Genomic DNA, 25,518 nt, shown 5'->3' with positions numbered 1-25,518 from the left:
AAAAAAGTGTATGTATCTCGCACGTACACAACCACACTAGGCCCCAATTACTATTGTTTGTACCCCTAAAAGGATGGTTGAGCAGTAGGAGCAGGAGTATGGAACAGGCAGCACCCTCAAATCTTCAGAAGTATGAGATGAACCCCAACAACTTGGAAAGGTGGATCTCACACGTACCGACACAGACTATCTCGCAATTGAATTGATCCCCAAAGGTTTTAATTGAATAGCGGAATAGAAAATATGATCAAAAAGAAAGTGTATGTATCTCGCACGTACACCACCACACTAGGCCCCAACTACTATTGTTTGTACCCCTAAAAGGATGGTTGAGCAGTAGGAGGAGGAGTATGGAACAGGCAGCACCCTCAAATCTTCAGAAGTATGAGATGAACCCCAAAAACTTGGAAAGGTGGATCTCTCTCACACGTACCAACACAGACTATCCCCCAATTTAACTGATCCCCAAAGGTTTTTGATTAAATAGCGGAATAGAAAATATGATCCAAAAAAAGTGTATGTATATCACACGTACACAACCACACTAGGCCCCAATTACTATTGTTTGTACCCCTAAAAGGCTAGATGAGGAGTAGGGGGAGTATGGAACAGGCAGCACCCTCAAACCTTCAGAAGTATGAGATGAACCCCAAAAACTTGGAAAGGTGGATCTCTCTCACACGTACCAACACAGACTATCCCCCAATTTAACTGATCCCCAAAGGTTTTTGATTAAATAGCGGAATAGAAAATATGATCCAAAAAAAGTGTATGTATATCACACGTACACAACCACACTGGGCCCCAATTACTATTGTTTGTACCCCTAAAAGGCTAGATGAGGAGTAGGGGGAGTATGGAACAGGCAGCACCCTCAAACCTTCAGAAGTATGAGATGAACCCCAACAACTTGGAAAGGTGGATCTCTCTCACACGTACCAACACAGACTATCCCCCAATTTAACTGATCCCCAAAGGTTTTTGATTAAATAGCGGAATAGAAAATATGATCCAAAAAAAGTGTATGTATATCACACGTACACAACCACACTAGGCCCCAATTACTATTGTTTGTACCCCTAAAAGGCTAGATGAGGAGTAGGGGGAGTATGGAACAGGCAGCACCCTCAAACCTTCAGAAGTATGAGATGAACCCCAACAACTTGGAAAGGTGGATCTCTCTCACACGTACCAACACAGACTATCCCCCAATTTAACTGATCCCCAAAGGTTTTTGATTAAATAGCGGAATAGAAAATATGATCCAAAAAAAGTGTATGTATATCACACGTACACAACCACACTAGGCCCCAATTACTATTGTTTGTACCCCTAAAAGGCTAGATGAGGAGTAGGGGGAGTATGGAACAGGCAGCACCCTCAAACCTTCAGAAGTATGAGATGAACCCCAACAACTTGGAAAGGTGGATCTCTCTCACACGTACCAACACAGACTATCCCCCAATTTAACTGATCCCCAAAGGTTTTTGATTAAATAGCGGAATAGAAAATATGATCCAAAAAAAGTGTATGTATATCACACGTACACAACCACACTAGGCCCCAATTACTATTGTTTGTACCCCTAAAAGGCTAGATGAGGAGTAGGGGGGGTATGGAACAGGCAGCACCCTCAAATCTTCAGAAGTATGAGATGAACCCCAAAAACTTGGAAAGGTGGATCTCTCTCACACGTCCCAACACAGACTATCCCCCAATTTAACTGATCCCCAAAGGTTTTTGATTAAATAGCGGAATAGAAAATATGATCCAAAAAAAGTGTATGTATATCACACGTACACAACCACACTAGGCCCCAATTACTATTGTTTGTACCCCTAAAAGGCTAGATGAGGAGTAGGGGGGGGTATGGAACAGGCAGCACCCTCAAATCTTCAGAAGTATGAGATGAACCCCAAAAACTTGGAAAGGTGGATCTCTCTCACACGTACCAACACAGACTATCCCCCAATTTAACTGATCCCCAAAGGTTTTTGATTAAATAGCGGAATAGAAAATATGATCCAAAAAAAGTGTATGTATATCACACGTACACAACCACACTAGGCCCCAATTACTATTGTTTGTACCCCTAAAAGGCTAGGAGTAGGGGGAGTATGGAACAGGCAGCACCCTCAAACCTTCAGAAGTATGAGATGAACCCCAACAACTTGGAAAGGTGGATCTCTCTCACACGTACCAACACAGACTATCCCCCAATTTAACTGATCCCCAAAGGTTTTTGATTAAATAGCGGAATAGAAAATATGATCCAAAAAAAGTGTATGTATATCACACGTACACAACCACACTAGGCCCCAATTACTATTGTTTGTACCCCTAAAAGGCTAGGAGTAGGGGGAGTATGGAACAGGCAGCACCCTCAAACCTTCAGAAGTATGAGATGAACCCCAACAACTTGGAAAGGTGGATCTCTCTCACACGTACCAACACAGACTATCCCCCAATTTAACTGATCCCCAAAGGTTTTTGATTAAATAGCGGAATAGAAAATATGATCCAAAAAAAGTGTATGTATATCACACGTACACAACCACACTAGGCCCCAATTACTATTGTTTGTACCCCTAAAAGGCTAGATGAGGAGTAGGGGGAGTATGGAACAGGCAGCAACCTCAAACCTTCAGAAGTATGAGATGAACCCCAACAACTTGGAAAGGTGGATCTCTCTCACACGTACCAACACAGACTATCCCCCAATTTAACTGATCCCCAAAGGTTTTTGATTAAATAGCGGAATAGAAAATATGATCCAAAAAAAGTGTATGTATATCACATGTACACAACCACACTAGGCCCCAATTACTATTGTTTGTACCCCTAAAAGGCTAGGAGTAGGGGGAGTATGGAACAGGCAGCACCCTCAAACCTTCAGAAGTATGAGATGAACCCCAACAACTTGGAAAGGTGGATCTCTCTCACACGTACCAACACAGACTATCCCCCAATTTAACTGATCCCCAAAGGTTTTTGATTAAATAGCGGAATAGAAAATATGATCCAAAAAAAGTGTATGTATATCACACGTACACAACCACACTAGGCCCCAATTACTATTGTTTGTACCCCTAAAAGGCTAGATGAGGAGTAGGGGGAGTATGGAACAGGCAGCACCCTCAAACCTTCAGAAGTATGAGATGAACCCCAACATCTTGGAAAGGTGGATCTCTCTCACACGTACCAACACAGACTATCCCCCAATTTAACTGATCCCCAAAGGTTTTTGATTAAATAGCGGAATAGAAAATATGATCCAAAAAAAGTGTATGTATATCACACGTACACAACCACACTAGGCCCCAATTACTATTGTTTGTACCCCTAAAAGGCTAGATGAGGAGTAGGGGGGGTATGGAACAGGCAGCACCCTCAAATCTTCAGAAGTATGAGATGAACCCCAAAAACTTGGAAAGGTGGATCTCTCTCACACGTACCAACACAGACTATCCCCCAATTTAACTGATCCCCAAAGGTTTTTGATTAAATAGCGGAATAGAAAATATGATCCAAAAAAAGTGTATGTATATCACACGTACACAACCACACTAGGCCCCAATTACTATTGTTTGTACCCCTAAAAGGCTAGGAGTAGGGGGAGTATGGAACAGGCAGCACCCTCAAACCTTCAGAAGTATGAGATGAACCCCAACAACTTGGAAAGGTGGATCTCTCTCACACGTACCAACACAGACTATCCCCCAATTTAACTGATCCCCAAAGGTTTTTGATTAAATAGCGGAATAGAAAATATGATCCAAAAAAAGTGTATGTATATCACACGTACACAACCACACTAGGCCCCAATTACTATTGTTTGTACCCCTAAAAGGCTAGGAGTAGGGGGAGTATGGAACAGGCAGCACCCTCAAACCTTCAGAAGTATGAGATGAACCCCAACAACTTGGAAAGGTGGATCTCTCTCACACGTACCAACACAGACTATCCCCCAATTTAACTGATCCCCAAAGGTTTTTGATTAAATAGCGGAATAGAAAATATGATCCAAAAAAAGTGTATGTATATCACACGTACACAACCACACTAGGCCCCAATTACTATTGTTTGTACCCCTAAAAGGCTAGATGAGGAGTAGGGGGGGTATGGAACAGGCAGCACCCTCAAATCTTCAGAAGTATGAGATGAACCCCAAAAACTTGGAAAGGTGGATCTCTCTCACACGTACCAACACAGACTATCCCCCAATTTAACTGATCCCCAAAGGTTTTTGATTAAATAGCGGAATAGAAAATATGATCCAAAAAAAGTGTATGTATATCACACGTACACAACCACACTAGGCCCCAATTACTATTGTTTGTACCCCTAAAAGGCTAGATGAGGAGTAGGGGGGGTATGGAACAGGCAGCACCCTCAAATCTTCAGAAGTATGAGATGAACCCCAAAAACTTGGAAAGGTGGATCTCTCTCACACGTACCAACACAGACTATCCCCCAATTTAACTGATCCCCAAAGGTTTTTGATTAAATAGCGGAATAGAAAATATGATCCAAAAAAAGTGTATGTATATCACACGTACACAACCACACTAGGCCCCAATTACTATTGTTTGTACCCCTAAAAGGCTAGGAGTAGGGGGAGTATGGAACAGGCAGCACCCTCAAACCTTCAGAAGTATGAGATGAACCCCAACAACTTGGAAAGGTGGATCTCTCTCACACGTACCAACACAGACTATCCCCCAATTTAACTGATCCCCAAAGGTTTTTGATTAAATAGCGGAATAGAAAATATGATCCAAAAAAAGTGTATGTATATCACACGTACACAACCACACTAGGCCCCAATTACTATTGTTTGTACCCCTAAAAGGCTAGGAGTAGGGGGAGTATGGAACAGGCAGCACCCTCAAACCTTCAGAAGTATGAGATGAACCCCAACAACTTGGAAAGGTGGATCTCTCTCACACGTACCAACACAGACTATCCCCCAATTTAACTGATCCCCAAAGGTTTTTGATTAAATAGCGGAATAGAAAATATGATCCAAAAAAAGTGTATGTATATCACACGTACACAACCACACTAGGCCCCAATTACTATTGTTTGTACCCCTAAAAGGCTAGATGAGGAGTAGGGGGGGGTATGGAACAGGCAGCACCCTCAAACCTTCAGAAGTATGAGATGAACCCCAACAACTTGGAAAGGTGGATCTCTCTCACACGTACCAACACAGACTATCCCCCAATTTAACTGATCCCCAAAGGTTTTTGATTAAATAGCGGAATAGAAAATATGATCCAAAAAAAGTGTATGTATATCACACGTACACAACCACACTAGGCCCCAATTACTATTGTTTGTACCCCTAAAAGGCTAGGAGTAGGGGGAGTATGGAACAGGCAGCACCCTCAAACCTTCAGAAGTATGAGATGAACCCCAACAACTTGGAAAGGTGGATCTCTCTCACACGTACCAACACAGACTATCCCCCAATTTAACTGATCCCCAAAGGTTTTTGATTAAATAGCGGAATAGAAAATATGATCCAAAAAAAGTGTATGTATATCACACGTACACAACCACACTAGGCCCCAATTACTATTGTTTGTACCCCTAAAAGGCTAGGAGTAGGGGGAGTATGGAACAGGCAGCACCCTCAAACCTTCAGAAGTATGAGATGAACCCCAACAACTTGGAAAGGTGGATCTCTCTCACACGTACCAACACAGACTATCCCCCAATTTAACTGATCCCCAAAGGTTTTTGATTAAATAGCGGAATAGAAAATATGATCCAAAAAAAGTGTATGTATATCACACGTACACAACCACACTAGGCCCCAATTACTATTGTTTGTACCCCTAAAAGGCTAGATGAGGAGTAGGGGGGGTATGGAACAGGCAGCACCCTCAAACCTTCAGAAGTATGAGATGAACCCCAACAACTTGGAAAGGTGGATCTCTCTCACACGTACCAACACAGACTATCCCCCAATTTAACTGATCCCCAAAGGTTTTTGATTAAATAGCGGAATAGAAAATATGATCCAAAAAAAGTGTATGTATATCACACGTACACAACCACACTAGGCCCCAATTACTATTGTTTGTACCCCTAAAAGGCTAGATGAGGAGTAGGGGGGGTATGGAACAGGCAGCACCCTCAAACCTTCAGAAGTATGAGATGAACCCCAACAACTTGGAAAGGTGGATCTCTCTCACACGTACCAACACAGACTATCCCCCAATTTAACTGATCCCCAAAGGTTTTTGATTAAATAGCGGAATAGAAAATATGATCCAAAAAAAGTGTATGTATATCACACGTACACAACCACACTAGGCCCCAATTACTATTGTTTGTACCCCTAAAAGGCTAGATGAGGAGTAGGGGGAGTATGGAACAGGCAGCACCCTCAAATCTTCAGAAGTATGAGATTGTGTTCACTGTACCCCACAAAGATTGAGTTCACTGCACCCCACAATGATTGTGTTCACTGCACCCCACAAAGATTGTGTTCACTGCACCTCACAAAGATTGTGTTCACTGTACCCCCCAAAGATTGTGTTCACTGCACCCCACAAAGATTCTGTTCACTGTACCCCACAAAGATTGTGTTCACTGCACCCTAAAAGGATGTTGTTCACTGCACCCCACAAAGATTGTGTTCACTGCACCCTAAAAGGATGTTGTTCACTGCACCCCAAAAAGATTGTGTTCACTGTACCCCCCCAAAGATTGTGTTCACTGCACCCCACAAAGATTGTGTTCACTGCACCCCAAAAAGATTGTGTTCACTGTACCCCCCAAAGATTGTGTTCACTGCACCCCAAAAAGATTGTGTTCACTGTACCCCCCAAAGATTGTGTTCACTGCACCCCACAAAGATTGTGTTCACTGCACCCCACAAAGATTGTGTTCACTGCACCCCAAAAAGATTGTGTTCACTGTACCCCCCCAAAGATTGTGTTCACTGCACCCCACAAAGATTCTGTTCACTGCACCCCACAAAGGATTTTGTTCACTGCACCCCAAAAAGATTGTGTTCACTGCACCCCAAAAAGGATTTTGATCACTGCACCCCAAAAAGGATGTTGTTCACTGCACCCCAAAAATGATTTTGTTCACTCCACCCCAAAAAGATTGTGTTCACTGCACCCCACAAAGATTGTGTTCACTGCACCCCAAAAAGATTGTGTTCACTGTACCCCCCAAAGATTGTGTTCACTGCACCCCACAAAGATTCTGTTCACTGTACCCCACAAAGATTGTGTTCACTGCACCCCAAAAAGATTGTGTTCACTGCACCCCAAAAAGGATGTTGTTCACTGCACCCCAAAAAGGATGTTGTTCACTCCACCCCAAAAAGATTGTGTTCACTGCACCCCACAAAGATTGTGTTCACTGCACCCCAAAAAGATTGTGTTCACTGCACCCCAAAAATGATTTTGTTCACTGCACCCCAAAAAGGATTTTGTTCACTGCACCCCAAAAAGGATGTTGTTCACTCCACCCCAAAAAGATTGTGTTCACTGCACCCCAAAAAGATTGTGTTCACTGCACCCCACAAAGGATTTTGTTCACTGCACCCCAAAAAGATTGTGTTCACTGCACCCCAAAAAGGATGTTGTTCACTGCACCCCAAAAAGGATTTTGTTCACTGCACCCCAAAAAGATTGTGTTCACTGCACCCCACAAAGGATTTTGTTCACTGCACCCCACAAAGATTGTGTTCACTGCACACCAAAAAGGATTGTGTTCACTGCACCCCAAAAAGATTTTGTTCACTGCACCCCAAAAAGATTGTGTTCACTGCAGCCCAAAAAGATTGTGTTCACTGCAGCCCAAAAAGATTGTGTTCACTGCAGCCCAAAAAGATTGTGTTCACTGCAGCCCAAAAAGATTGTGTTCACTGCAGCCCAAAAAGATTGTGTTCACTGCAGCTCACACACAGAAAAATGGATGTGGATCACTGACACCTGCCTATCTCCAATCCCACACCACACAGCAATATCGATTGTAGTTTGTAGAACACAGTTTCCCTAAAATTCAGCAGACTCTGTCCCTAACAGGATTGAGAAGAGATCGTAGATCAGGATTGAGTGCAGATTCACCCCACCCCCCACACAGCAATATCGATTGTAGTTTGTAGAAGACACTGACCCTATAATTCAGCAGACTCTATCCCTAAAATGCCTACAACTCGCCCTGCCTAAACACTCCGACCTGTCCCTCAATTCTATCCGGACACAAATGGTTTTTTCCTGCCTATCTTTCCCTAATCAGCAGCCAGCACGTTGATGTGTGCTCTGTCCCTGATATAAGCAGCATAATGACGCCGCTGCGGCTGCCTCGAACTTATAAAGACTTGGTCACATGCTTCAGACGGCCAATCACAGCTACTAAGACATTTGCAGGCATGGCTGGGATGGCTTAAGGCACACCAGTTAAACGATTGTTGATTGGCTGTTGAAAGCCCGCCATGAAAAGAGCGCCAAAGCATGCAAAACCCGGAAATAAAACGACCGAACACGGATTTTTACCCGAACATACAGTAAAGTGTCCGTGTCCGTGTTCGGGTACAAAAAATCCAATTATTCGGTACGAACACGAATAATACAGTCCGTGTTCGCTCAACACTATTCATAAAGTCATTTTTTTCTGAATGAAGAGGTGACAATCTTTGGTTTCAGGGGAAAGATAAATTACTGCTTCGCACCCATTACTAAAAAAAAAAAAAAATGTCACTGTATACATTTGTAGATAACTTTCAGAGACAGGAAATCAGAAATTAGGATATATACCTCTGCATGAATTAACAGTTTGCCAAAATCTAATCCAGATACACCCAGATGTTACCCAGCTTTGTGTTCAAGCAAGTCCTGTGTGCTTAACCTAACAACACTAATATCTGACTTTAGAAATGGGATTTGATATGCAAGAGGTGTGGCATTCAATATAACTGAAAAAGGAAACTTAGCAATGTTGTCATAGAACATTTCTTGAATTGCACCAATTTTCAGGTTAGATTGATGAGACGTACACATTGTGGGAGTGATGAGAAAGACCATCTTGTACACTTATGCATTACAAAAAATAGTTATTTCAAGTGTAATAAAACAATGGTCCGATTCTTCTTGGGGAGTCCATGTGTCAGCAGGTTCTACAGTGAATTGGAGCAAATACACATTTTAATATGCAATGTCACTGCTTAAGAACATGAAGTTGGATGTGTGCCTCAGACACCTGCTTCAGGGACCAGACTGGAGGATTGAGACAGCATTTCAGTAAAAAAACAGCATATGTTCCAAAAAGAGACATATATGCATCTGGTTTAATAAATATTACTGGTCTTTACTGTATCTGAGCAATGAAAATATATTCTCATGTGATAGAAGATGTCTGTTCTTACATAATGATTTATGATCTGTGGTGAGATTACAGGGGGCTGACTAGAGTATCATCTCAGCTAACTTGTTCAAAGCAAAGTTTAACATTTAAAGATTTACATGTATCCTGGCATAGTAATAGGTAACAGCCATGCCTGGATTGGAAGTCTGGGAATGCTAGTATTTTCCATAGGGGCTGTTGTGCCAGAGAATATTTGTGTAATGGTGTCAGCTCCCTGGTGCTTGTAATTCTCAGTTAGTTTTATTAATGAATAAAAATGTTCAAATTGGGTAAATGCACATGAAAGGCTGATGCTTATTTCGGTCCCCATCTACACATAAATATATACACCTGCAGTATGTGTATAGCCAGTAGTTCTTTCTTTTGAGATTTAGCTTTAACTCTGCTTTGGCCTTCAGGCAAACCCAGAGATGAATCATCCACAAGACAACCTAGGCAAGAGATCAGGACTCAGTAGATGTCCAGGTGGCCCTGCTACAGCCTTCATGCTCCTGCAGTTAAACAAGGGGTTCAAGCAATGGTCCAAGCTTTGCACCTGCCTGTCAATTTACAAGGGAAGATGCATTGGTATCTTAAGTGACAATGCCAGAATACACATTGCATATAAGAGCAGCTTCTCTGTGCCTATTGCAATCATTATCAATGTCAATCTAAGGGACCAGGGAGGGTAGGTCCAAAGCTGTGTTTTCACTTAGGTTCCCATTGTACCTTAATCTGCAATCCAGCAGCAGCCCAGTCTTTTAAAAAATGCAGGGCCAGTTGATAGAGGTTTCATGTCTTATTCTGATGTTTAGTGTAAAATCAATAATATTTTGTTGCTGCTTTCATGTGAATTTGTCCTTCCATAATGCAATGTCTTTCATAATAAATGGGTGTGTGCACATCTAGCACACCCAAAAGGCAACCTGTATATAAAAGACTGTGGTTACTCATTAATGCCAATTTAAAAGGAATTTCTTGTCATTGCAGTGGCCAACTGATGGACTGCCTTGGAACTGAATTTAAACGAGGTGCTGGTGTTCTGGATGTCTGCTATGAAACACCTTCCATTTTGTTATCATGTGGCTATGATACGTACATAAGATACTGGGACTTGAGAACAAGCACCAGGTAATGATCTTTAAGTAATTCTGGATGATATTCATCCTTAAAGAGACTGTCAAAACTTTTTAGATTGCTTACATAAATAAAATTTTACTAATGTTACCCTTGCATAGCAATTCATTATGCCTTTTGTTAGTAATAGCAACACTGGTGAAACTACAGCCATAGCAGCCCATGCAGTGGCTGTGAGCCCAGGCTGGGGGGCCATAAATGAGGGGTGCTGGCTCGAAGGAAGCTCTCCTTGGTGTGTCCTAGGATCCAAGGACATTCTGCAGAGTAGCATAGGGTGCACTGATGCTGGAATGCACTGCTCCATGAGGCATTACAGGGAGGCATTGTAAATGAATGCCTCCCCAAATGCTGCATACCTCTTTACAGTGTGAGTGCCAGCTGGTGAGAGAAATCCCGTCCTTCCTCTCCCAGTCATGTGACCTGTCATGAGAACAGAGAGAGGTTAAAGGGAAAGTTTCACTTTCGCTCATCATGGGGTGCCTGTACTGACACCCGGTCTAAACTGAAAGTGTGGTAGGGAGAGAAGTCTCTGTTGCACACTGTCCCCTGCAAGTGCTCCCTACAATGCAGTTCTCCCCTTATTTCCTCTACAACCCTCTACAGTGTAGCGCCCCCTATAGTATTGTTCCCCCAGCCTTCCTCCAGAGCCCCCTTTTTTCTACAGAGTCCTACCATGTCCCTTAGCCTTCTACAGAACCCCAGCCCCATGCAGAGCCCTTTGTGGTTCCGCCATTGCTCTAGAGTTTTCCCTAGCCTGCTACAAAGTCCCCAGCCATCCGCAGGGTCCCATACAATGCCCCCAGCCCCAGAGCCCTCCAGGTATAGGTTCCTAATATTTTACCTCTAACTAGTTTTGGGGCATGCTCTTCTTCTATTGACTGCTGACACTGGGGCATCCTTTCTCCCAATCCCTACACTGCCATTTTTTCCTATTACTAACCCTTAATGCTTAGACATTCTTTGCTGCCATTGATCACTGAAGTCGGAGCATTTTTTTTGCTTCTAATTAGAGTTGAGCCGAACTTGAAAAAAAAAGTCCGGGTTTGTGACCAGGACTTAACCCGAACTTTGTCCCGATCCCGAACCCCATTGAAGTCAATGGAGACCCGAACTTTTGAGCACTAAAACACCTCTAAAACACACATGGAAAGGGCTAGAGGGCTGCAAATGGCAGGAAAATCATCTTAAGAGCATGGCAAGTGCTCTGCAAACAAATGTGGATAGGGAACTAACTTAAAAGAACAGAAAAAACAGAAAAATAAAAAATAATCATCTTGAATGATGTAGGAGGAGGACGAGGCCCATATGGAGTAGGAGGTTGAGGTGGCGGGGGATATGGTGGTGTAGGTGGAAGTGGCCGCAGTGGAGGAGGAGGACGAGGTAGCCAAAGCTGGTTTTGGTTTTTAATAAAAAACACCCCAAAAGAGTAAGAAAGATCAAATCCAGCAATGGCTGGGTAAGGCCGGTATACATGACTATTCTGCACAAGGTACGGACAAGTCCTGTGGGATCCATGCCTGGTTCATTTTAATGAACGTGAGCTTGTCCACATGGGCTCTGGACAGGCGGCTGCGCTTGTCTGTGATAACGCCCCCAGCCATGCTAAATACCCGTTCAGATAATACACTGGCTGCAGGGCAGGCCAGCACCTCCAAGGCGTAAAGGGAAAGCTCAGGCCATGTGCCCAACTTGGAGACCCAGAAGTTGAAGGGGGCAGACCCGTCATTCAGTACGTCTAGGCGTGTGCACACATACTGCTCCACCATGTTAGTGAAATGCTGCCTCCTGCTAAGATGTTCCATATCAGCTGCTGGTGCTGCAGCTTGTTGTGGCGTGCTGACAAAGCTTTTCCACATGTCGGCCATGCTAACCCTGCCTTCTGAGGTGCTGGCGGTGCCCTGGCAGCCTTGATGACCTCTTCCTCCTCCTCCCCTGCCTTGGCCTTGTGCTTCCACTGTGCCCCCGCTGTCAGGTGGGAATGCCACCAGCAGCGCGTTTCTACCAGTGTGCGCTTGTATTCGCGCATCTTCCGATCACGCTCCAGTGAGGGAATTAAGGACGGTACATTGTCCTTGTAACGGGGATCCAGTTAGCAACCCAATCTACTCACCTGTACTTGTTCTGGCCTCAACCTTTGTAGAGGCACATTACGCCCTGCCAAATACTGCTTCAGGTTCTGTCGCCTACTCGCAGCTGAGGAAGGTGTTTCACCTGTGCGTGTAGCTGGCACAGATCGACCACGTCCTCTCCTTGCAACAGGAGCTCCACCAGCAACACCACGACCCAGGCCACGTCCCTTATTTAACCTTCTCCTCATATTTTTCAAATTTTGGATCTTCCCCGAAATGAGTTTTCATTGCAAGGCGCAATACAACAGTATACAACGGCTGTATCTCACACGTACAGATACAATAAAGAAAAGAACAAGCGGAGCGCCTCTAAGTGCAATACGTTTAATGGAGAAAAAAACATACAGTGTGAAGTAACTCACTAGACGAAAGGAAATGAAGGCTCAAGTGCAACGTCCTGGGGTCAAGCCGTCCAATAGCTGGTGCCGGGAGAGGAGAAGTTGGTGCTATGCGGTGGATGGAATGGCGGGAAGATGCCGGCTCTCGCTTCGCCGGGACCAGACTCTCGAGGCAGGCTGTTACTCAGCGTCGACCATGTGACGTAGGCAGGGTCAGGGTGCACACGACGCGATTCTGAGCGTGCGCCAAGCTCGTGGGGAGCATGCGCGCTCTTTCTTCAGGTGTAGATGCCGGGACCATTGTAAGCCAGGGAATTTATACACACGTAATGTGTGAGTAGGAGTACACAAAGATTAAGTGACCAATGAGGTACTATGGCGGCCATATTTAAAGGCTCAAACCATGCAAGATTACACAGTAATAGATAAAACATACACTATTGGTGAAAATAAATAATTAAATAAATAAAACAAAACGAAATGTGAGGGGAATGTGTACATATAAAAACAAAGAAGAGTACAATGTAGATATAAACCCTAAGCTAATATCTCAATATAAAATGAAATAAAGTAATATGAAATAAAAATAGAAAATAAAAAATAAAAATAATAATAAATGAATGAATAAAATATAAAATGGTAAAAAATAATGGAGAGTAATAGCTAGAAAATGAATAAAAAATGAAAAAAATATAAAGAAAAATAATGAGTGTAATGACATTTATATGATGGGAAATACTACATTGATATTGAGTTTGGGTGTAAAAGATACACGCACATGTACACACATATGCACATATACCTATGTATGTATATGCATACGCGTACCCGCCCACATCCATATGTACACATGAAAATGTATACAATAAATATTTAATAAAAATATTGGTTAGAAGATATTTTCTCCAAAACGTGTGTTTAAAGGATATGGGAATAATTAATATAAGATTATATAAAAGGATATAAAGGGATGTGAGAAAATGGACATATACATGTATGTACATACATATATATATATATATACACATACACATGTATATGGCAGGTGAGATGAATATATTAAAAAAAATATATTATAAAATATTAAAATATTAAAAAGTCACAATATTTAATGGTGTATATTTTATATAAAAGGACCTCTATAAGAGAAACAATAATTATAAAATAGTACTGATTTCAAGTTCCTCATTTAGTCCATACGGTTTTAATGTGTTCAAAGAAAAAATCCAAAAAGTCTCACGTTCGCAGAGCCTAGAGAACCGCTGGGCCTCTGGTAATTTATTGGATATGGCCTCAATAATCCAAACTCTCAACCCCTCAGTAGATTTGTTGTGATATTCTAGGAAATGTCTGGGGACACTATGTTTATCGGACCCTTCCTCAATAAGCCACCGGTGTTTGCCAAACCGTTGGCGCAAAGGACATATGGTGCGGCCCACATATAATAATTTACAAGGGCAAGTCAGACAATATACCACATGATCTGTGGAACAATTGTAAAAATTGTCCAACGAATATGTGTGGCCTTCATGGGAAAAGGATTTTTGTCCATAAATAATAAAATCACATGTCTTACATAATTTTTTCTTACATGGATACATTCCCTTGAGGGGAATGAGGTTCAATGATGGGGCTTTGCAATGCTCAGGTAGTTTATTGGGGGCTTTTTTTATATTTTAATATTTTATAATATATTTTTTTTTAATATATTCATCTCACCTGCCATATACATGTGTATGTGTATATATATATATATATGTATGTACATACATGTATATGTCCATTTTTCTCACATCCCTTTATATCCTTTTATATAATCTTATATTAATTATTCCCATATCCTTTAAACACACGTTTTGGAGAAAATATCTTCTAACCAATATTTTTATTAAATATTTATTGTATACATTTTTATGTGTACATATGGATGTGGGCGGGTACGCGTATGCATATGCATACATAGGTATATGTGTGTACATGTGCGTGTATCTTTTACACGCAAACTCAATATCAATGTAGTATTTCCCATCATCATTTGGCACTCTCATCATATAAATTTCATTACACTCATTATTTTTCTTTATATTTTTTTCATTTTTTATTCATTTTCTAGCTATTACTCTCCATTATTATTTACCATTTTATATTTTATTCATTCATTTATTATTATTTTTATTTTTATTTTTTATTTTCTATTTTTATTTCATATTACTTTATTTCATTTTATATTGAGATATTAGCTTAGGGTTTATATCTACATTGTACTCTTCTTTGTTTTTATATGTACACATTCCCCTCACATTTCGTTTTGTTTTATTTATTTAATTATTTATTTTCACCAATAGTGTATGTTTTATCTATTACTGTGTAATCTTGCATGGTTTGAGCCTTTAAATATGGCCGCCATAGTACCTCATTGGTCACTTAATCTTTGTGTACTCCTACTCACACATTACGTGTGTATAAATTCCCTGGCTTACAATGGTCCCGGCATCTACACCTGAAGAAAGAGCGCGCATGCTCCCCACGAGCTTGGCGCACGCTCAGAAACGCGTCGTGTGCACCTTGACCCTGCCTACGTCACATGGTCGACGCTGAGTAACAGCCTGCCTCGAGAGTCCGGTCCCGGCGAAGCGAGAGCCGGCATCTCCCCGCCATTCCATCCACCGGATAGCACCAACTTCTCCTCTCCCGGCACCAGCTATTGGACGGCTTGACCCCAGGACGTTGCACTTGAGCCTTCATTTCCTTTCGTCTAGTGAGTTACTTCACACTGTATGTTTTTTTCTCCATTAAACGTATTGCACTTAGAGGCGCTCCGCTTGTTCTTTTCTTTACCCTGTCTACAGATTGACTCCTGTGCAGCTGAGCCGGCCCTTCGTGCTTACTTCCACCCCATAGTTCATCTCCTTTACATTTATGGACTTTACCCCACATACCGTTATGTAGGTAATGCCTCTACATATACATTCTTTTTCTGCCATGCACTGGCCCGATATCTTGCTTCCACAGTAGCTGTTACCCAGTGTATCAGAGCTCCAGCCATTCTTTTATTACACGTACAGATACAGACTGGGCCGCAATTTAATATTTTTTCCCTAAATGGGTGTTTATTGAATAGCGGACTAGAACAACAGTATACAACGGGTGTATCTCACACGTACAGATACAGACTAGGCCACAATTTAATATTTTTTCCCTAAATGGGTGTTTATTGAATAGTGGACTGGAACAACAGTATACAACGAGTGTATCTCACAGTAAAATATGCAGACTAAGCTGCAATGTAATATTTTTTTCCCAAAATGGGTGTTTATTGAATAGTGGACTAGAACAACAGTATCCAACGAGTGTATCTCACACGTACAGATACAGACTAAGCCGCAATTTAATATCTTTCTGTCCCCTAAATAGTTTTTTTCATTGCACGGCGCAATAGAACAGTATGCAATGGGTGTATGTCACTGTAACATATGCCTACAGGGCAGCAATAAACTCTTTTTTCCCCTAAATAGTTTTTTTTATTGCACGGTGCAATAGAACAGTACGCAATGGGTGTATGTCACTGTAACATATGCGGACAGGGCAGCAATAAACTCTTTGGTCCCCTAAATAGTTTTTTATTGCAAGGCGCAATTCAACAGTACGCAATGAGTGTATCTCACTGTAACATATGCGGACAGGGCCGCAATAAACCTTTTTGCCCCTACATGCTTTTTTTTTTTGCACGGCGCAATACAACAGTACGCAATGGGTGTATGTCACTGTAACATATGCAGACAGGGCCGCAATCAACTTTTTTGTCCCCTTAATAGTTTTTTTTATTGCAAGGTGCAATTCAGCAGTACGCAATGGGTTTATGTCACTGTAACATATGCGGACAGGGCTGCAATAAACTTTTTTGCCCCTAAATGTTTTTATGGTTTTTTTTATTGCACGGCGCAATAGAACAGTATGCAATGGGTGTATGTCACTGTAACATATGCGGACAGGGCAGCAATAAACTCTTTTGTCCCCTAAATAGTTTTTTTTATTGCACGGCGCAATAGAACAGTATTCAATGGGTGTATGTCACTGTAACATATGCGGACAGGGCAGCAATAAACTCTTTTGGTCCCCTAAATCGTTTTTTTATTGCAAGGCGCAATTCAACAGTACGCAATGGGTGTATGTCACTGTAACATATGCAGACAGGGCCGCAATCAACTTTTTTTGTCCCCTTAATAGTTTTTTTTATTGCAAGGCGCAATTCAACTGTATGCAATGGGTGTATGTCACTGTAACATATGCGGACAGGGCAGCAATAAACTCTTTAGGTCCCCTAAATATTTTTTTTATTGCAAGGCGCAATTCAACAGTACACAATGGGTGTATCTCACTGTAACATATGCAGACAGGGCCGCAATCAACTTTTTTTGTCCCCTAAATAGTTTTTTTTATTGCAAGGCGCAATTCAACTGTACGCAATGGGTGTATGTCACTGTAACATATGCAGACAGGGTCACAATCAACTTTCTTTGTCCCCTAAATAGTTTTTTTCATTGCACGGCGCAATAGAACAGTATGCAATGGGTGTATGTCACTGTAACATATGCGGACAGGGCAGCAATAAACTCTTTTGGTCCCCTAAATCGTTTTTTTATTGCAAGGCGCAATTCAACAGTACGCAATGGGTGTATGTCACTGTAACATATGCAGACAGGGCCGCAATCAACTTTTTTTGTCCCCTAAATAGTTTTTTTTTATTGCAAGGCGCAATTCAACTGTACGCAATGGGTGTATGTCACTGTATCATATGCGGACAGGGCAGCAATAAACTCTTTTGGTCCCCTAAATAGTTTTTTTATTGCAAGGCGCAATTCAACAGTACGCAATGGGTGTATCTCACTGTAACATATGCAGACAGGGCCGCAATCAACTTTTTTTGTCCCCTAAATAGTTTTTTCTATTGCAAGGCGCAATTCAACTGTATGCAATGGGTGTATGTAACTATAACATATGCTGACAGGGCCGCAATAAACTTTTTTGCCCCTAAATGTTTTTTTTATTGCACGGCGCAATAGAACAGTATGCAATGGGTGTATGTCACTGTAACATATGCGGACAGGGCAGCAATAAACTTTTTTGCCCCTAAATGTTTTTTTTTAATGCACGGCGCAATAGAACAGTATGTAATGGGTGTATGTCACTGTAACATATGTGGACAGGGCAGCAATAAACTATTTTGTCCCCTTAATAGTTTTTTTTATTGCACAGCGCAATAGAACAGTACGCAATGGGTGTATGTCACTGTAACATATGCAGACAGGGCAGCAATAAACTTTTTTGCCCCTAAATGTTTTTTTATTGCACGGTGCAATACAACAGTATGCAATGGGTGTATGTCACTGTAACATATGTGGAGAGGGCAGCAATAAACTATTTTGTCCCCTTAATAGTTTTTTTTATTGAACGGCGCAATAGAACAGTATGCAATGGGTGTATGTGACTGTAACATATGCAGACAGGGCAGCAATAAACTCTTTTGTCCCCTAAATCGTTTTTTTTTATTGCACGGCGCAATAGAACATTATGCAATGGGTGTATGTCACTGTAACATATGCAGACAGGGCAGCAATACACTCTTTTGTCCCCTAAATAGTTTTTTTATTGCACGGCGCAATACAGCAGTATGCAATGGGTGTATCTCACTGTAATGTATGAATGAAAAACTAAAAAAAAATGTTTTACCCTAAATACTGTAAAATAATTATTCTCCCCTCACATTGGTGCTTTTTGAAGAGGAGGTTAGAAAAGCAATGTCTGTCTGACATAGTCTTTAAAGGTAAATATAAAGGAAAAAATGTTTTTTCTTTTTTAAATGCAGATCAAGCACACACATATGCACTGAGGTTGCATGAAATGTGCAGCACCGCACGCCTAACAGACTGATAAAAATGTTTTATTTCTCCCTTCTCCTCCTCACTTGGCTCAGGTCAGGGCATAAAGATTGTTCTACTGCACCCCCACACAATACAATCAATGTAGATCGCTGTCTGATTAAAGCAGATTGTTCATATCTATGCTTTCCCTAAAAGCAATCTCTCCAGCCTAACCCTACAGTAAATGGCTATCCCTCCCTCCTGGCAAAGACATTGTTCACTGCACCCCACAAAATCAAATCAATGTAGATCGCTGTATGATAAAGCAGATTGTTCCTCCTATACTTTCCCTACAAGCAATCTCTCCAGCCTCGCCCTATAGTAAAGTCCTATCTGTCCCTCAGCAGCAGCAGTCAGGAACCTCTCCCTACAGTAGTATTAGCAGAGTGATGCGCGGCGCTGTGTGACTCCAGCTTATATAGAGTCTGGGTCACATGCTGCACTGGCCTATCACAGCCATGCCATTACTAGACATGGCTGTGATGGCTTCTAGGGCACACTAGTTAAACGCTTTCTGATTGGCTGTTGAAAGCGCGCCATTAAAACCGCGCCAAAACATTAAAATAACGTTACCGAACAACGGACAGTACCCGAACATACAGTGAAATGTCCAGGTTCGGGTCCGGGTACCGAATACCCAAAAGTCCGGTACGAACAATACAGTCCGGGTTTGCTCAACCCTACTTCTGATCACTAGAGCCAGGGCATTTTTTCCTACTACTGACCCCTAATTTGGCTTTTTTTTTTCATACCTTCCACTGCCCACGGATGAGACATTTCTGTTACCCCTCCTGACCACTAATGAAGCATTTTCACTCATACTGATAATTAACATAGTGCATTTTGTTTAGCTATTGATTTTAGAACATTGTTTTCCTCCCTTTGATCATTGAACCCAGAGCACTTTTTCTTCATACTCACTACCTGTGGGGGGGGGGGGGAGGTTTTCTTTTCCTCCCACTGGCAGGCTTTTTTCTCTCTTACTGACACTGGAGCATTTTTTTTGACCCTTGCCCTTGTCTTTTACTCTTACCTCTTGGTTTAAGACTATTAACTATGACTGTTGAGTTCTGTATCATGAATTCATGTTGTTGGGGGGGGGGTGAAGCCAATAAAAATGTTGCTATCGGGCTATGGGAATTCTGGTTAAGCCCCTCAAAAGAAATGTACTTTTCTCTTTCATTGACTGACAGACACAGCTTCAAGTCTTCAAACCATTGGGCTTATGTTCTTGCTCTCTAGGAGTAGGACTAGGCAGAAACCTTTTTGTTTATGCCCCTGGGGAAGCCCCAGAGGGTATACCATAACTTCCTGCTGTAGGACTCCAGTTTTTTTCTGCCTAGTCAGGAGCAAGGACCTGGCTCTCTGCTGGGATCTGCGGTCCTGGCATTTCTTTCTATTTGAATGGAATTTTTTACTTTTTCTTTATTATTTTTGCTCCTGTGTGAATTACAGTCAACTGTTCCTGTGTGAACTACACAGGGTGATGAGTCTCTGGGAGTATATATTCCTTCCTCTGCTGTATATATCGCTGCAGGTGATTGCTGTGGTGCCCCAGCGGTGCACAGGGGGGAGTGGCCTCCCATTTAAAAAAAAAATGCAGCTCGGTTCCATTTAACCCTTTGTGGTCATGGAGCGTGTTTCACCACCTGATCCACTCCTGGAAGCTGCGGGACCCTCTGGGTCTCAGTCTGCCCTGGCGGCCATGACAGCAGCCCTGCAGTCGCTAGTAGCCAAAGTAGATATGGCCCTGCAAAGGAGGCCTGGCAAGAAGCGCTCTCCGCCTTCACCTGTTTTCTCTGCTTCCTCAGAGTAGGAGGTGGATTTGGCTGCCATGGACGAGAGCCAGCCCACTGGGTCTGCGTCCACGCATGCTGAGTGCTCTAATAGTGAGGATGAGTCCTCCTCCACTGCAGCTGTGCATGAAAACGTGCTGGTGGAGGCCCTGATTATGTCAGTGCAGGAAACTTTAAAGTTGGAGGACCCAGCTGCTGCTGAGTCGGCTACACCGGTGCAATTTGGCACTCGCAAGTCTTCCAAGATAAACAAGGTGTTTCCCACTCTTGCCTATTTTGACGAGATTGTCACTAGTCAGTGGGGTTCCCCGAAATGCATGGTTGGTATACCGAAGCGTTTTTCTTGAGGATATCCCTTTGAGGAGTCTCTTCTGAAGAAACAAATGGTTCCACCATTGGTGGACTCTCAGGTTTCCAGGCTCAATCAGGCCACACTTTTGCCGGTGGAAGATTCCTCGTCTTTTAAGGACCCCGTGGACAAAAGAGCTGAGGCTCTGGCCTGGTACCTCTTTACTGTGGCCAATTTAATTTTAAGACTGGTGTTTGCTATCACCTTGGTATCCCAGACCTTAACAGAATGGGCTAAGATTTTGCGCCAGGATCTAGAGGGGAGTCAACACCCTTCTGAACTGGCTGACCTGGTGGATCAGTTGACCCTAGAGGTACAGTATGTAAATAAACGGGAGGGTGAAGGCGCCTAGTCACTAAAACGGAACACTGAAAAAAAGACCTGCTGCCCCTTTTAAATGTGTATGCACAATTAAACAAAAAATTATATATGAGTTATATATGAGTATTTTACATTGTATATTAATAATTGTTGTTCATACACTGTTGGAATAACTCTTTATTTGATACACATAAGCACCAGCGCCCCCTTCGCTCATATAACATTTTTTGTTTAAGGGTTACAGTATATTTGTGATGCATCCCTGGGTGCGGCTCTCTTGGCCGGCAGGGTATCTGTGACAGCAGCGGTGATCCTTCGCCGCATGATCTGGTTGAAGTACTGGTCAGGCTTCTAAAAAGGTGCAGACTGATGTCCCTTTTGTAGGTTCTGTTCAGTGCCTCTATGGAAGAGATCAATAAGGGTCTTACGGGAGGTGAAAGTACTTTACTTCCGCAGGCTGCTAAGGGCAAGGAACCTCGATGTAAGTGGGGTCCCTTCTTTTCGGCTCACAAGCGGCCTTTTCGTTCGGGTGGCTCGCAAGAAAAGGGCTCGAGATCCACCTGTACCTTTGCCGGAGGCTCCAAGAAACTCTTGAATGGTAAGTCCAAAGCTGGCGCTTCTGGTTCCACGGACAAGCCTTCTCCAGCCTGAAGGGGTGCCCTCACCCGCTTCTTTGATTCTTTGTGGATCCGTGGACCTTGCTCATTCAGGACAAATGGATCCACAAACTGATTAGGTTAGGTTACAAGATCGAGTTTCGGTCCTTGCCTTTGGCAAGGTTCTTTCCTTCCAACTTATGCCTGTCTCCAGATCGGCTACAGGGCCTCTACGGAACAGTGCAGGACCTGTTAGCACAAGGGGTTATTGTGCCAATTCCAGAGTCTGAACGTTTCCAAGGCTTTTATTCAAATCTTTTTACAGTTCCCAGGAAGGAAGGCAAGGTTCGTCCGATCTTGAATTATCAAGGCTCTGAACCACTTTGTGTGGGTTCAGAAATTTTGGATGGAGTCCATTCGCACAGTAATGGCTTTCCTGCATCAAGGAGATCTGCTGGCCTCTATTGATCTTGAGGACGCTTACCTTCATATTCCAATATATGGCAGGCATCAGCGCTTTCAATATAGGGCATTACCCTTTGGTCTTGCTTCAGCTCCTCCAGTGTTCACAAAGGTTTTTGCCCTAGTGTTGGCCTTGTTACAGCAGAAGGGGATCGCAGTACTAGGTTACCTGGATGATTTACTTCTGCGTGCAGAGTCTTCCTCAGCTCTAGAAGCTGACTTGGACGTTACGGTGCGAACTCTGCAGGAGTTCGGGTGGACACAATTTTCGGAAATCTGCACTGTCTCCGTCCACAAAGATGGACTACTTGGGTCTGACACTGGATTCAGCATCAGCTTTCATCATCAGTTTCTTTCTCAGACAAAACTTCTGAAGCTACAGGATGCTGTTCAGCTCCTGTTGTCCAACCATCGATCGTCACTAAGGACTTGCATGCAAGTGGTGGGTCTGATGATATCCACCTTCGAGGCGGTTCCATTTGCGCAGTTCCACACCAGATCTTTGCAAAGGGAGATTCTGATCAAATGGAACAAGGATCCGCTGTCATTGGACAATCTGATTCTGTTGAGTGGGCGTTCGAGGGAATCTCTCCTATGGTGGCTCCGTTCCCCGACTCTACGTCTGGGAAAATCCTTTCTCCCCCTGTATTGGACTGTAATAACCACGGATGCCAGTCTGTCCAGATAGGGAGGTGTCTTGGGAGTGTGTTCGGCCCAAGGTGTCTGGACTCAGGAAGAGTCCAGGTTGCCGATCAACATCCTGGAGATTCGGGCAATCAGACTTTGTCTGTCTCAATGGACGGATCGTCTGCAAGGACATTCTGTGCGGATACAATCTCTTCACCTGTGTTTTTGGTGGGGGACCCCTGATGCGAACCTGCTCAACAGGAAAGTGCAGAGGTTCGTGTCAAGGTCTCGGGATCCTCTAGCCGACGCTGCAGACCCCCTGGTGGCCCCTTGGGGTCAGTACTGTCTGATTTATGCCTTTCCTCCAATACAACTTCTGTCGAGACTGCTACGCAGAATCAAGGTAGAAGGGATTCCAGTCATTCTGGTGGTGCCAGACTGGCCTCGCCGGTCTTGGTACGCAGGCCAGGTAAGGCTGGTAGAAGACGTCCCTTGGGAGCTTCCTCTCAGGGAAGATCTTCTGTCTCAGGGACCAATCTTCCACCCAGCTTTACGGTCACTGGCTTTAACGGCGTGGCTATTGAAAAAAGACAGAGGGCTGTCGGAGTCGGGGATTCCTACGCAATTGAAGGCTAGAAAGTCTACTTCCAGGAGAGTTTATCATTGAGTTTGGAAGGCATACACTACTTGGTGTGAGTCAGGGGGGTTTCTCCTCGCTCCTTTTCTGTCTATCGCCTGTTGGAGTTTCTACAATTGGGTGTAGATCAACGTCTGGCTCTGTGCACCATCAAGGGCTGGACTTCCACCTTGGCTATTTTTTTTTCCAAAGGCCATTGGCAGCGAAGTCCTTGGCTCACACTTTTGTGCAGGGAGTTCGCCATCTGGCTCCTGCGGTGCGATCCCTGGTACCTCCGTGGGATCTCAATTTGGTTCTGTTGGTGCTTCAAAGGCCTCCCTTTGAAAATCTTCTAGAAATTCCTCTGCTCACTCTGTCACAGAAGGTGGCTTTCTTGGTAGCCATTACTTCTGCACGTCGCGTGTCGGAGTTGGCTACATTGTCCTGTCGTTCATTTATAGGGACAAAGTGGTGGCGACCCTGTCAAGCGTTCCTTCCTAAAGGTTGTCTCTGGGTTTCATTTGAATGAAGACATTGTGCTGCTGTCCCTATGTCCTAAGCCTGAACATCCTAAGGAAATTGCTTTGCATTCTTTAGATGTGGTAAGGGCGATTCGGGTGTACCTGGCGGTGACTGAACCGATTAGGAAATCCGATTCCTTGTTTGTTCTTATGGATGGACCTCGTAATGGGCAGGCCGCATCTGCTGCGACCATTTCCAAGTGGATCAGGCAGACGGTGATGCAGGCCTATTCCATTAAGGGTCAGGTTCCTCCTTTCCCTGTTAAAGCACATTCTACTAGGGCGATGAGTGCCTCTTGGGCCTTCTGTCATCAGGCGTCAGTGGCTCAGGTGTGCAAGGTGGCTACTTTGTCGTCTGTACACACATTTACAACATTTTATAAGGTGGATGTACTTGCATCTTCGGATGCGGCTTTTGGCCGCAAAGTTTTGCGGGCTGCGGTTGAGGAGGCTTCCGCTTCTTGAGAGTGAAAATTTTTCCTGGTGGTGAGCTCCAGTTGTTCCTAGTTGAGCTCCTGTTGTTACCTGGTTGGCTATGTTTAGCCTTGTTGGGAATTCTGTGTTTGCTGTGTTTTTTCCCACCCCTCATGTTGACACTGCTTTGGGACATCACAATGGTCTGAAGACTTGAAGCTGTGTCTGTTAGTGAACGAAAGAGAAAACTGGATTTTTGTCTTACCGTAAAATACTTTTCTCTGAGGTTCACTGACAGACACAACACCCGCCCCTCTGTTGGGGTTGAGTTATTTGTTCTTCTGACACTGCTTGTTACAAACTGGAGTCCTACAGCAGGAAGTGATGGTATATCCTCTGGGACTGCCCCAGGGGCCTAACCAAAAAGGTTTCCGCCTAGTCCTTCTCCTAGAGAGTGAGAGCATAAGCCCAATGGTCTGAAGGATTTCACTGTAAGATAAAAATCCAGTTTTCTTTACCCTCTGACACTTGTGAACAGCCACACTACTTCCTCTCCACCCCGGCAAAAAGTCTATGGAAAACTACTTTTCCATCTAGGACTACCTTGTCCATAGGGTGACAACATTGCTTTGTGATTACACTGAAAAACAAACAATGTTGTCCCATCCACTGTTGTGATCAATAGGTAATAAGCCTATATTACAGAAAAACAAAAAATGCTGTGTTAATGCCAGTGCAAATAATAGTATCATAGACAGTACTCAGTTGTTTTGCCCTACAGCAACCATATTGATTTGGTCTTTCTTTGTTCAATTACAGTAACATTTTTCATCTGATTATATACATTGGGGCAATACCAACAGTTGGTATTTCAAGCACTTACATTAAAAATATAGTGTAGCAACATGGAGCGGTCCTT

At 43.1% G+C, this 25,518-nt stretch overlaps 1 protein-coding gene across 1 annotated transcript in view; it reads left to right on the top strand.

The window, feature by feature from the left end:
* The window catches only part of FBXW4 (F-box and WD repeat domain containing 4), a 330,357-nt gene that overhangs the window by 262,955 nt on the left and 41,884 nt on the right, over positions 1-25,518 (top strand). The window contains exon 7 of the mRNA XM_082268344.1: positions 10,363-10,503. Within this exon, the coding sequence (XP_082124470.1) occupies positions 10,363-10,503 (141 nt within the window). The remainder of the gene's footprint in view (positions 1-10,362; positions 10,504-25,518) is intronic.

Source organism: Pelophylax lessonae (genome assembly GCF_965119305.1).
Source record: "Pelophylax lessonae genome assembly, chromosome: 9".
Lineage (NCBI taxonomy): Eukaryota > Metazoa > Chordata > Amphibia > Anura > Ranidae > Pelophylax > Pelophylax lessonae.
This window is presented reverse-complemented; position numbering and strand designations above follow the sequence as displayed.